Here is a 14607-nt window from a genome sequence, read left to right on the forward strand (position 1 = left end):
GTGTGTGTGTGTGTGTGTGTGTTATCTTCAACTGATTTTTAAAAATGTGAACTTCTACCAGCTCGATGTCTATTTAATAAAAGTAGTTGATGTGTTCTGAGCTTGCTGCTCACAACTCCATGACCTCTGAGTTAGTTTGCTTTCTATTCCTTTAAGTTCTTCAATCTTTATTGCTACTGAGCAGGCCACCTCCTTCCTTACTTTTAAATTATTATTATTCTTGTTCCTCAGTCTAACCACTTTCCACGCACATTCTGGTCTTTTTTGTTTTGTTTTGTTCATTTGGTCTTATGAATTAATGACTAAGCCAACGGAACCAAATGCAGGAAATACTAAAAACTTACCGGTAAAAGTATTAACACAAATGTGCATTACTACTAAGTATTTCATTTAGCTTGAAAAAAAAAAAAAAGGAACCTGCAGTGTGGTCTGTTTGTTTTTCGCTTATACTGTCTTTTCTTCAGCAATATTCATTTATTCCTGTGCGTGTGGTTTTAGAACTATCTGGAAATATAGGAACATTGGGAAAAATTGAACTCCACGTAAACCTAATGTAGAAACATTAGTTTTACAGAATACTAAAGAAAAGCATTTCTGCTTATATTCATTTTCGTATTTTATTGGATTTTTAAAAAAATCACTTGCACTTAAGGCAAAAACTTCGCACATAGACATCCGGCAGAGAACCCCTCTTTCATTTAAATACAAACCCTAACACATTTTGGCATCATCAGATAAATTTGATTTAAAGCCTGACAAAATTCTAAAAGCAAGGAAACTGAAAAAAGCTGGAAGTCAGAATAAAGATAAATGAAGACACTCATTACAAGACTTATGAAGTTGCAGCTGGTTTAGCTTTCCTGCGCGCCCAGGAGACGGAGAAGGAAAACTACGACTCCCAGAGTGCTTAGAGAGAACACGCGCGTCGTGGCCTCAAAACTTGCTCCCTTAGTCCCGCCTCCTCACTTCAGTGATTGGATTTTCCACTTCCGCGCCTCTGGAATTCTCTTCACCCATTGGTGGAGACTCCTGCGGGGTCAAATACAGAATTTACGCACCCTTGGCTTCTTTGGAGCCTAGCGGCTCTCCCCGCGTCCAAGATGGCGGCAGAAGCAGCTGGTGGGAAATACAGAAGCACAGTCAGCAAAAGCAAAGACCCCTCGGGGCTGCTCATCTCTGTGATCAGGTGAGGGAGGCAGGAGGCAGGGTCTGGGGACTGGGGGCAGCGGCTCGACCTCCGCTTTGGAAGGGAGAAGGGTTAGCTGGGTCCCACCCTGCTCTCCCTTCCCTTTCCTCCTTGCCTCCCGCAGCCCCTCCCCAGGGCTCTAACCCCTCCCCAGGGCCCCAGCAATTTCCCCCCCACCTTTTTTTTCTGGGGTTAGCTATAGAGAGAGGAGCCCCGCCTCAGTCTTTTCTTTAGGGGCAGCACCTTCTATTACAGTCCCGGGACCCCAAAGCACGCTATTTGGGTTTGGTAGAGAAAACCAGGTGTAAAGGTGTGTTTATTGATTCCTAAAATGCTTGTTTATTGTTTGCCTGTAGCAGCACTCACTGAGAAAGGCGTCTTGTTTCCTGGACTTTGGGGTGTAAGGCCTTGGAGTCCGGAGATTCCTGTCACGAGTTGCAGATTTGTGTTTTCACACTCTGGATACTTTCAACCACCTGTGCGTGGCCACAGCCACAAATACAAGAATCTGCAGTGAGCTGGTAGGAGGACTGGGTTTGAAGGCACACATCGGTTTTCAATTTTTTGCTCTGCCTCCGCATTCTGGTCCATTCCTTAAAAAACAGAACCAAACCAATTTCAAATTATCCTCCATGCACTGCCCCTCTGCACCTCCCAGAAGATTAGGGTGGGGGTGGAGTGGGAGCGGTGGATCTTTTAGGAGCTTTTTTTTAAAAAAGCGAAATATATTGAGGATGGGGGAACCCTTTCAAGAATCTTGGATATGATGCAGGTACTGACTAAAACCAATCTAAATAAAATTTATTATGGCACGTTTTTTACGTTGTTGGCATTTGAATTTCAACTCGTTTATTTTTCATAAACAAACACTCTTTATTTTTCCCCATCTATGCTAAACTTTTGTTTGAGTTCTTGCAAGTCTCCTGGAATGTGTTGATCATCTTTTCAAAACCCAGGGCCCAGCATTATCTGGTAGGTACTAAGCACTTCAATGAATGCATGTATCAAACCATTAGAACAACTTACCACTCACTGACAAAGACGCATCTTATGGGTCTTATTTAGGAGGCTTTAAGATTATGGCCTATTAAATCATTACTTTAATTTTCTTTTGGGCTTAAGAGAAAAACATCTCTGTGTGGAAATGCTTAATATACTTGGTAGGCCATACAGAGGAAGTGCTGTTGTATTGTGAATCTATAGGCCCACATTCTCGCTGTGACAATACGCAGGTAGTGTAGATGTATCTCATGATACTAAAATTCCAATAAGAATGTTTGTTGTTTCCCATCTGAATTTCCTGTGGAATTAGAATACCAGGACATTATTTGGATCCTTTTTTGAACTTGTTTGTTTTTTCTACCTTATAGTCAACATTTATTTAAACAATAGGTATTTAGTGCCAGTTGACAGTATGGCATCTGGCACGTATTACATATTTAATAATATTTGTTGACTTAATGAGTAAATGCCCTGAGTTTTGCAAAGATGAAGCAGGCACAGTGTTACCCTTGAGGAGAGTATAGTTTACCTGGGGGATAAAACATGTCAGTAAAAATGATGACATAAGACTACGAGAGAGACATGAAATGTTATGGAAATCCAGGAGGAGTGGCTGTTTCTAATGAAAGTGAAATGTGTCATCTCATCTGTGTACTTTTGATTCTCCAGGCTGTTCCCATTTCTTTTATGCTATTTGTATTTTCCTCAGGGCCAGTTGAATTTACTCTAAATGTCATATTTTTGAAAACAGCATGAAAGCCAACCTAAAGCTTTTTTTACTAATGCTAATTCAGAACATACATTGCCTTTGCTTGACCATTCCTTAATATTCTCCAGGAGGAACCCCCTACTGCTTGATGGCTAAGATTTTGTGGTTATCCATCCATCTCTTATGCCAGTTTATTAATATATGACCTTCATTTTATCACTGTGATTTAGGCCTAGGTATTTTTTACTTTGATCTCTGTTGTGCATTATATTGCTTTTCTTTTCTTTTCTTTTTTTTTTTTTTTTGAGACAGAGTCTTGCTCTGTCCCCAGGCTGGAGTGCAGTGGCGCGATCTCGGCTCACTGCAACCTCCGCCTCCCAGGTTCAAGCGATTCTTCTGCTTCAGCTTCCCGCATAGCTGGGATTATAGGCGTGCGCCACCACACCCACCTAATTTTTGTATTTTTGGTAGATACAGGGTTTCACCATATTGGCCAGGATGGTCTCGATCGCTTGACCTTGTTGTCTGCCTGCCTTGGCCTCCCAAAATGCTGGGATTACAGGCATGAACCACCGTGCCCAGCCCTCATTTTTCTACTTTATCCTTGACCACCTCAGATCACTGCATAACACTTTTGTGATATAGTTTTTACAAGCATGGTGTAAGGGAATGTCTAGACCTAGTATCCTGGGCAAGTTTATTAAGGCTTGGGATGCATTGTTATATATGACCTTAAGACCGAATGGTGTTGGTGTTTGTATTTCAACATTTCTTTGAGTCACAGGGAGATTTTGGTGTTGGAGTGAGGATGTTGGTAGCTATAACTTCCTGTTATTTCCTTCCTAATATGCTTTTGAACATACCCAGTGGTTTAAATTTTATAAACAGTGGTAGTGAATGAGAGGACAATGGAAGTATTACTTTGGTGTTTGGGATGGGGAATGGGGGGAGAGTCCTGCGGGTAAGAGAACCAGGAATGTATGTTTCTTGTTAGTAAATTGTGCTGTCACTTGGAAGTTGCTTCTTGTATTTCTGTTCAATTTATGTCCTTTGTGTTTCCCTTCTTGCAACATTGTATTCATTATTCCTTTTTTTTTTTTTTTTTGAGACGTAGTCTTGGAGTCTCTCTCTGTCGCCCAGGCTGGAGTGCAGTGGCGCAATCTTGGCTCACTGCAAGCTCCGCCTTCCGGGTTCACGCCATTCTCCTGCCTCAACCTCCCGAGTAGCTGGGACTACAGGCATGCGCCAGCATACCCGACTAATGTTTTGTATTTTTAGTAGAGGCAGGGTTTCACCATGTTAGCCAGGATGGTTTTGATCTCCTGACCTCGTGATCCGCCCGCCTTGGCTTCCCAAAGTGCTGGGATTACAGGCGTGAGCCACCGCGCCCGGTCTGCATTCATTTTTCTTAATTCCTCATATAAAACTTTGATTATCTCCTCCTATCTTTAACGTTGTTTTCAAATTCTCTCCCAAAGACTATAGTTTTCCTGGTTGCTTTGGCAACAAGCCACAAAAAGGAAAACCCATGTTAGGCTCGTGTTTATAAGGTCTGAGCATTCCTAACATGTACCGGGTACCTGCTAGCTCCTTTCATGTTTCCATGGACTTATTTTGTCACAAAATAAATTACTGACAGTTAGAGAGTCTACTGTCTTTTGAAAATTTTGATCAGTTTAGCTTTTTAAAAAATATCTTTTTGTATCACTGAGTAGTAGTTTTTCTTTTTTGAATAGTGAGTATTAAAAATGCTCCTTTAATTCTCTTGCTCACATGTGTAAAAATGTAATTTCTGTACTACATTATGTATCATAAAATTTTGTATTTTTTCAATGCTTTTCCTAACAGTTGGGGTAGCATTTATTGTTAGTCATTTTTAATATTGTATTCAAAAAACTACAGGTGGATAAGGGTTTGACTTAAGGACAGAGTAGGTGTAGACATGGGGAATATCCAAATCTCATCGCTATTTCCAGCCCTTGTACTAAATAGTTAAATAATGACTCTATTTTGCTAGTATAAAGTATTTAAACTTTAAAGCATTTAAAAGCCAAAAATAAAGATGAAGTATAGTGTAATTGTAATGCAAGTATTATATGATTTTTTAAGTGCTTTGAGACTCAAATAAAAATGCTTAATCATTTAAAAATTATCGAATAAAAATATTTCAGGGCAGTCAGATGTTTCAAAGGGTGGACTTCCAGGGCTTTACAGAAGAGGCCCTTAGGCCTGTGAGGTGGGGCTTAGGTGAGGGGACAGATAGTGGTTGGGATTCAGTTTGTCGGAGGCTACTGCCAACTGCAGCTTTTGGTTTTAAGTCTTGCCACTGGCCCTTTAAAATGGAACTAACTTGGGGGACAGAATCCTGATTACGTGCTGATGTGTGATGTATGATTTGGACAGTTTTACACACACACAGACACACACCTACTTTTCTGTTGACCTGCTGATGTACAATTTGGATGGTTTACACGCACGCACGCACACACACACACGTGCACACACACAATTTTTCTACTTTTCTGTTGATTTCCTTTGCCAACCTTTTGTTTGGTGGGAAGTCAGAGGAGGCAGCCTCTCTAGATGGGAAATAAGAAAGATGGCATTTTGGAGATATTTTATTTCTGTGAGTTCTTGCCAGATTTTTAATTGGGAAATGTGTCTGCCACTTACTGTTAGGTGATTTGCTTTCCAATTAAATGTTGTGTCGCTTTATAACTTGGCCTGTAATAACCAGTTTAATTGGGAAGACAAACTTTGGTTGTGACTTCAGGAGACCTTATTGAAACCTTGGAGCAGAGCTTTTGAAGACACACTCTGGTTGCAGATGTCAAGGAGGTTTGAAGGCAGTGGAAGGCTCACATTTTCATCAACTTTTATGTCTTCACAGAAGTTGAAATTTCAAAAACTTAGAAAATCCTTTATTGTAGACACCTGTTAAATTCCCTTCCTCCTTGGAGAGTATTTTGGTCAGCCCTGTGTTTAATTCAAAGTAAACTTTGTTGAAGGGGTCCAGGCTTTGACCAGGGCTTTGAACAAACAGCTTTGAGGTTCGTGACACAGTTTGTGGCAGGAAAGGAAAGTAGTCACTCTGTTCTGAGCCGAGTCTTGGAAGTTGGGTGAGGTGTTAATGTTCTTTCCATCACCATCTCTTCTTTTCATTTGAGCCCATCACATAATGGTGTTTGGTTTCTAGCTCTCTTTGTACCCTGGGACATCTTGGCCCTACCGGTGCTGTGTTGTTTGAAAATTACTACTAGAATACCCAGAAACAGTGCTTTCAGGAAGTCCTGGGATGTCTGGCAGCATATGTGAACGTAAGGGGCAACACAATTACCATACTCTGGCTCAGAATTAGTGTCGTGGACCCATGTCTTAGTGTACCTCGTGTAACTGTTAACACTGGGATTTCCTGAAGGCTTTGAGGCCTGTAGTATTGATGGTAGTGGTATGGTCAGGTTTTTTCAAGCCATTATTTGTACATAGATGTGGTCACAGCCTGTGGTGAGAATTGCTGTGGTTGTGTGTTGTAGTTGAAACTTGCTGTATTACCTGTGTAACCTTGGAACAGTTACTTAAAACCACCGCGTCTTAGTTTCCTCATTTGGAAAGTGGGCTAATACAATCTGTGTTTTTTTGGAACATCACATGAGATGAGAGTATATAAAAGTGCCTAGCACAGTTTGGCACACGGTAGGCACTCATATGTTCATTTCCTCCTTTCTAGGATCTGTAGCCTCTTTTGTTAAGAAGATTCTTTTGATATTAATAAATTTGCCGGATAGCAACCAGGCTATAATGTTAATTTTCCACCAGAAATAACCTTGACGCGTTGACTGGAGTGATTCCATTTGTCAGGATGTTGTCTTTGTAACCAGGAAATCTTGTACAGCTGAATTAAGATAGTAATTATTTGGTAATTTGAGAGTCAGCTGAAGAAGCTAGATTTAAATGCATGTATGGTTATGTGTGTATGTAAAACATGTAAAATATAAACACACATAAAATATAAAACATTTATTAGATTAAAAGACTGAAAAGACTATAAACAAGCAAATCAAGGGCCCAATACTCTGTTGAGATAATCCTTGTTGTCCTTTATAAAAAGGACAACAATATTGTGTATTGTACAGATTTTTAAAGACGAGTCATAGGAACATTGTCCAGCAATCTCATTTCCCAAAATATTACCTGTTTTTCAGGTTTTCGTATGGATCTTGTCCATGTATATACATTTTTTAAAATATTGCTATACAGTCTTCATAGTTATATACGTTTTTTAAGTGGAGGAATTAAACATATACAGAACAGTAGGGAAGAAAAAATCACCCATAGTTTAATTTCTTTTTTTTTTTTTTTTTTGAGGCAGAGTCTTGCTTTGTCACCTAGGCTGGAGTGCAGTGGCGCCATCTCAGCTCTCTGCAGCCTCCGCCTCCTGGGTTCAAGCGATTCTCCTGCCTCAGCCTCCTGAGTAGCTGGGATTACAGGCACCATGCCCAGCTAATTGAATGTATTTTTAGTAGAGACAGGGTTTCACCATGTTGGCCAGGCTGGTCTCAAACTCCTGACCTCAGGTGATTGGCCTGCCTCGGCCTCCCAGAGTGTTGGGATTACAGACGTGAGCCACCGTCCCCGGCCCACTTGTATTTTCTTCACCAGCATTATCCACTATTAATACTTTTGCTTCCAGTTTAAGAAAAAAAAAATCACTCTATTGTTTTAAAAATAGTACTCTCATGATAAATAATTCAAACAATGAAAATGCAGAAAACTGTGAAGATGAAAGTAAGAAAAATTATTTCAGATTTTATCCTCTATAAGTTATTATCGTTGATATTAGATGAACCTAATTCCAGACCCCTCCCTTTTCTATGTGAATGTATGTGTGTATATGAAACGTTGATGGCCAGAAATAATTTTTTATTAAATATGGGATCTTACTCTATATACTAATTTTATTTGTCCTCCTTTTTGAGGTATACATGTATATGCTAGAGTGCACAAATCTTAAGTATATGGCTTGATGAATTTTTACCTGTGTAACCACTGTCCAGCTGAAAATACAGAACACTTCCAGCATCCCAGCTGGAGATACAGAACACTTCCAGCATCCTAGAATGATCCTTCTCTACCAGTTTTTTCCAGTACTTTTTTTTTGTGTGTGTAAGGATATCCATTTCCAACACCACTTGTTAAAAAGACTATCCTTTCTGTATTTGCTTTCTTTTGCAACTTTGTCAAAAACCAATTTACTTTATATGTGTGGGTTTATTTCTTGACTTTCCAGTCTGTTCCATTCATGTTTATATTGATAACAATACTGCACTGTCTTGATTACTGCTTTTTAAAGTTATGAAGACATAGTGTAAGCCCTTTAACTGTTTTTTTTTTGTTGTTTTTTTTTTGTTTTTTTTTGAGACAGAGTCTTGCTCTGTCGCCCAGGCTGGAGTGCAATGGCACGATCTTGGCTCACTGCAACCTCTGACTCCTGGGTTCAAACAATTCTCCTGCTTTAGCCTCCTGAGTAGCTGGGATTATAGGCGTGCGCCACCACACCCGGCTAATTTTTGTATTTTTGGTAGAGACAGGATTTCACCATGTTGGTCAGGCTGGTCTTGAACTCCTGACCTCAAGTGACCCACTTGCCTCGGCCTCCCAAAGTGCAGGGATTACAGGTGTGAGGCACCGCGCCTGGCCCCTTTAACTTTATTCTACTTTTTCAAAGTAGTTTTGGGTCTTCTAGGTTGTTTGCATTTTCTTACAAATTTTAGAATAAGCTAGTCAGTTTCTGCAATAAAACCTGCTGGGATTTTGATTGGGATTAATATATGGAATTGACATCTTAATATTGAGTCTTCTGATCCGTGGATGGATGGTATATGTCTCCATTTAATTCTCCTTCAATTGATCTCAGCAATTGTGTGTGTGTGTGTGTATAGATTTTAGTGTCTAGGTTTATATGTCTTTGGTCAGATTTCTATTTTAGGCCACTTCAAGTTGTGCTACAGTTCATGGAATGTTGATGTTCATTAAAAAATGCATTCTTTTTCTCTTGGTGTTTTGTTTTATATAGTTTGTGTTGCTATGCTGGTTCACTAGTCTTTTCTGCTATTCCTAATCTCTTGTTAATCCTATGTAATATTATTTTTATCTTAGATTATACTTTTCAATCTAAGATACAGAAGCCTATCTTCTTTATCTGGAAGTTTGCTTTGGGTCTTTTTCATGTCTCTGCTTACATGTTTTAACTTTTCCTGTAGCTTTGTGAACAAATGGAATATAGGTATTATAACAGTTTTAATGTCCTTGTGTACTAATTTTATCATCTGTGTCATTTCTGGGTTTCCATTGATTAATTTTTTTCCCTCTTCCTTTACATGCCTTGTAGTTTTTTTTTTTTTTTCTTTTTGAGACAGAGTCTAGCTCTCTTGCCCAGGCTGGAGCGCAGTAGTGTGATCTCTGCTCACTGCAACCTCTGCCTCCCAGGCTCAGGTGATCCTCCCCACTTAGCCTCCCAAGTAGCTGAGACTATAGTTGTGTGCCACTGTGCCCGGCTAATTTTCATATATATTTTTAGGTTTTGCTATGTTGCTCAGGCTGGTCTTGAATTCCTGGCCTCAAGCAATCCGCAGGCCTCAGCCTGTGAGCCACCACACCCGGGCACCTTGTAGTTTTTGAGTTGATGCTAGACATTGTCAGTTTTAACTTGATGGTGGTTGGTTTTGGATATTTTTGTATTCCACTATTCTTGAGCTTTGTTCTGAGATGTGGTTAAGTTACTTGGAAGCAATTTGGTCTTCTCAGGCCTTGTTTTATGTTTTGCTAGTTAGGAGCAGAGCAACATTTAGTCTAGGGCTAAGTTTGTCTCACTACTGTGACAAAATTCTTTTGAGTATTCCACTCAGTACCCTAAGAATTATGAAATTTTTTCACTCTGGCCTGGGGGATAGGCACTATTTCCAGCCCTGTGTGAGTTCAGATCATTATTTCCTCTAATCCTTTCAGGTTGTTATTTTCCTGGCCTTGGGTAGTTACCTGTCACACGTGTGCTGATCAATACCCAGCTGATGACCCTCTACAGATCTGCAGACTTCCGTGTGCTGCAGCTCTTTCCCATCTCCATTACTGCCCTGCAGATTCTAACCACCTTAATATGCAGTGTTTTGAAACCGGTTTTGTTTATTTGTTTGTTAGTCCCTGTTGTTTCTTCTGGGCCTAAAGTAGAAGTCCATCAGTACTTCTTATTTTAAAAAAATATCTCTAAAAGTACTATTTTGGATTGCATCTTCTCAGAGAGGAAGAATAAGATATTCAAATGTGCTGTTTAAAGCGATGGCAGCTGGGTGCAGTGATATGTGCCTGTAGTCCCAACTACAGGCTGAGGTGGGAGGATTGCTTGAGCTCAGGAGTTCAAGTCCCACTGGGGCAGCATAGTAAGCCATGAAATAAATTATGACCTTGGTCCTTATAGTGGCCAGTTTTTTTTTTTATGTGCTAGGGGTTTAGCTTTGAAAAACATAGGTGTGTACAGTTTAACAGGAAGTAATAAGGGAAAATTCTTGTATTATATTTGACACTGTTGGTAAGAAAATAAAATATTTCAAGATTCTTAGGAGACCCTTTTCTGACTTTTATTTATTCTTTTAAAAGTACAAAGTCTTTGTCAAAATAAAATAGAATATAATTAAAGTGTTTTTCCATTTAAAACCTATTCATTGTGCTGAATATTATGGGAGAATTATACTAAAAATATCACTTGAGAGCTTGTTAGAAATGCAGAATCTCAGGTCCTACCTGACCTACCTGAGCTGAATCTGCATTTAAACAAGATTCCCAGGTGATTTGAAAGCACAATAAAGTTTAGGTAGCCCTTAGAACAAGAAACCCCAGGCTTGAAATGTTCTCAACATATAGAAATGATAAATGTTAGTGACGATGAATATCCTGAATACCCTGATGGTTTGGCTGTGTCCTCACCCAAATCTCATCTTGAATTGTAGCTCCCATAATTCCCATGTGTCATGGGAGGGACCTGGTGGGAGGTAATTTAATCATGGGGGCAGGTCTTTCCTGTGCTGTTCTCATGATAGTGAATAAGTCTCATGAGATCTGATGGTTTTATAAATGAGAGTTCCCCTGCACAAGCTCTCTCTTGCCTGCTGCCATGTAAATGTGACTTTGCTCCTCATTCGCCTTCTGCCATGATTGTGAGGGCTCCTCAGCCATGCTGAACTGTAAGTCAGTTAAACCTCTTCCCTTTATAAATTACCTAGTCTCAGGTATGTCTTTATTGGCATCTTGAGAACAGACTAATACACCTGACTTGATCATTACACAGTCTGTGAATATTACAAAATCACATGTGTGCCATAAATATGTACAAATATTTTGCATTAATTAAAAGAGATACAAGAAGCCAATTGCAATTGTTAAAATTTTTTTTTCTGAGATAAACATTATATAGATATGTTTTTTAAAAAAGCATTCTTTTTTTTTTTTTTTGAGACAGGGTCTCACTCTGTCACCCAAGCTGGAGTGCAGTGGTGTGATCTCAGCTCACTTCATCCTCTGCCTCCCAAGCTCAAGCAATTCTTGTGCCTCAGCCTCCTGAGTAGCGAGGACTACAGGTGTGTGCCACCATGCCCAGCTAGTTTTTGTATTTTTTGTAGACAGGGAGTTTCACCATGTTGGCCAGGCTGGTCTCAAACTCCTGGCCTCAAGCAATCTGCCTGCCTTGGCCTCCCAAAGTGCCGGGATTACATGAGCCACCGTGCCTGGCCTATTTGACAGATCTTTTAATTTTTGTACATGGTTGAAAATTCCATAAAAATTTATATGTGTGTGTGTGTTTACATATGTATATGTTGGGGGGAGGGAAGATGGTGGGAAACAAGGTTGATTGATGTTTTAATAGATTAGTATATTACAGAAGTGCTATATATTCTTTATGTCCTCTTCCCTCTCCCCTAGACACTTTAACAATAACATATTAAAGTGTCCCTGATTTCTGCATTTAAGAAATCTGCTTCAATTTGTATAACCCAGAATTTCCAAAATTTGACCACATAACACCTCTTAATTTTTTGTAAAACATTGTTTCTGAGGAACTCACCAGAAAAGAAGATCACTGTGGACAATGCTTGGAGAAGGATGTGGGGCTGCAATAGAAGTAGAAAAAGAGGTAGAGTTGGGTGAAGTAAGAGTAGGGGGTAGATTTTAAGTTGACTTTGTCAACCTTGGGCTCAGTTTTATGCCTTAGTGGGGTGATTTTACTTAATATTAGATAATGACCTGTGTTGCCTAAGAGATTTATAGCTTTTGGTCCCCAGAAGTGTTCTATAACTGAGTTAATTGAACTCTTGAAAAACTGTATGTGTTGGGTGTAGTAATTGGCCCTAAGTGCTGTCTGAAGCAAGACACCAATGAATTTTCAATTGACTTTAAAGCAAAAATTGTTTACTGTCACTTGATACTAAATACATCTCTTTGTATTGTTAGGGGATGTTGTTTTTATGCATCAGAAAACTTTTTCAGAGGGACTTGTCATTGTGAATTGCTATCAATTGGGATGGGATTATCTTGTAGTTTGTGTGCTCTAATAAGACATAATTAAGAAATAAGCAATCACAATGTATAATTGAATATAATAAAATGCGATTTAAAAGTGTAATGTAGATTTGGTTATGCTTTGAGGGAAGCCGTATCTTATGTGATTATATAGTGATACACATCTTGGACATTTCTTTAATGTGTAATTTTTTACACATTAAACTCATAATTCTGAGTAACTCAGAATTATGATGAGGGTCTCTTCATAATTCACTGGAAGCATTTATAGACTATTTGTCATATACAAAATGTTCTGCTTAGAATAATAGGCTTGGAAAACTTATTTCTTAACTTGTTTCTTTAGTGCTTATATTCTTAACTATCTTTTCCTCTTCAGTTTGTACTTTCACTCTATTTATACTTAGGACAGGCTTTTGTTTCCCTGATGACATAATAGGTATATGGTACTGTCAGCCATTTCTCAGATTGGCCCTTTAGTATTTTAAAGGCAAAGAGAGACTGACTGTCACACTGTGAAATTAGGGCTGAATAGATATAATAACTTAATCTAATGTCTTCTGGTTAAAAGCAGTTTGGGAAAGAAAACAGGATTTATGTTGTAAAGAATCACATCAGCTCTAGACTCTTTTTTTCTTGCATTGGGATCAGTAGCAACAGGAATATTATGTTCTGGAAAGATCAGTAAGCTAATAATTACCTTTTTTTCCATCTCGGAGTGAGGTTCTGAAACTAGTGAACTCTTCAGCATTTGTTGAGAGTTTATGCTTAGTTTTTGCCTTATGATAATGTGTTTGAATATTTTGTAACTAAATCAGGATAACTCCTTCTCTATCTAGTACTCTTTCCATTATGTAGTTTAAGAAATTTCATTGGGGCCAAGATCGCGCCACTGCACTCCAGCCTGAGTGACAGAGCTAGACTCTGTCTAAAAAAAAAAAAAATTTCACTGGAATTGTCCCAACAAGAGAGAAGGTAGCACTGATTGGGTGGTTCAGGTGCTTGATGAGTAGAAAAGGCAGGGATTCGGTGACATAGTTTATCCATTAGGGGCCCATTTTGAGTACTTTTAAGAGGGGTCACTGAGATTTGATTCTTATTGTAGATTGTGCTCTGTAGAGCTGTTGCTTCCTGATAAGTGATTTTTGGATATGTGAAGCTCTACTTGTAATTAGTTTTTCTGAGTTGCTTGAAGGGATTTCCATTCATTGTTTTGTTCATCTTTATTATTCCTGGAGGAGAAGTCACTGGATGCCAACAAGGAATGTCTTTAGTAGACAATTAAGCCGATTAACTGTTTTCAGAAAGCATGACTTAATGCTAACTATTCTGCAGGTGTCGCCAAAATTCAGGTGTATTACATTAAATATTTCTTATAGCCAGCTAATTAGTTTAGTTATCTGGGGCTGTATTAGGCAGCTAATTCTTGTGGATTTGTCAAGAATCTGTGTTGCTTCTGACTAAGGAGAGTGACTGATAACATTTATCTTGAAAAGTTAACCAACCAAAATGACACTGCCTGTGTTTTAAAGTTTGGTATATTAGTCTGCTTGGGCTGCCATAACAAAACACCAAAGACTAGGTGGCTAAAGCAATAGAAATGTATTTTCTCACAGTTCTGGAGGCTGCAAGTTCAAGATCAACCCACCAGGGCTAGTTTCTAGAGAAGCCTCTCACTCTGCTTGTAAATGGCTCCCTTGCTCTGCTGTCACATGGCCTTTGCTGTGTAAATGTGTGGAGAGGGCTTCTCCTTCCTTTTCCTTTCTTCTAAGCACATCAGTCCGTTTGGATTAAGGCCCACCCTTAAAACCTCACTTAACCTTTATTACCTTCTTTGTAGGCTGTGTATCCAAATACAGTAACAGTGAGAGTCAGAGATTCAACATTTGAATTTGGGAGGGACACAGTTCAATTTGTAACAGGTGGTACCCTGGGCACTCTTATTATTTTGATAAAATATCCTAAACTGCCTCTAGAGTGACAATCTCTCATCACCTACAGATAGTCTTGAGGCTCGGGCAAGAGCCCTGGTCAAGCTGTTAATTTTTCACAATTGTTTGTCAATCTTACTGCATGCTTTTCTGGCTTATATTAAAATTAATAAAACATAATTTGATCTATTTAGTCCTGTAAGTTCCTGAAA

General features: G+C 39.1%; 1 protein-coding gene across 2 annotated transcripts in view; it reads left to right on the forward strand.

Moving 5' to 3' along the window:
- Nucleotides 1-1017: 1017 nt before the first annotated feature.
- EXOC4 (exocyst complex component 4) overlaps nucleotides 1018-14607 on the forward strand; it is an 806860-nt gene continuing 793270 nt past the window's right edge. The window contains exon 1 of one of the 2 annotated variants that reach the window (XM_001139207.7): nucleotides 1018-1186. In XM_001139207.7, coding sequence (XP_001139207.1) covers nucleotides 1101-1186 — 86 coding nt within the window. In that variant the 5' untranslated portion in view covers nucleotides 1018-1100. The remainder of the gene's footprint in view (nucleotides 1187-14607) is intronic. The other variant, XM_063815016.1, reaches the window with a different exon arrangement.

This window comes from Pan troglodytes, chromosome 6 (assembly GCF_028858775.2).
Source record: "Pan troglodytes isolate AG18354 chromosome 6, NHGRI_mPanTro3-v2.0_pri, whole genome shotgun sequence".
NCBI lineage: Eukaryota > Metazoa > Chordata > Mammalia > Primates > Hominidae > Pan > Pan troglodytes.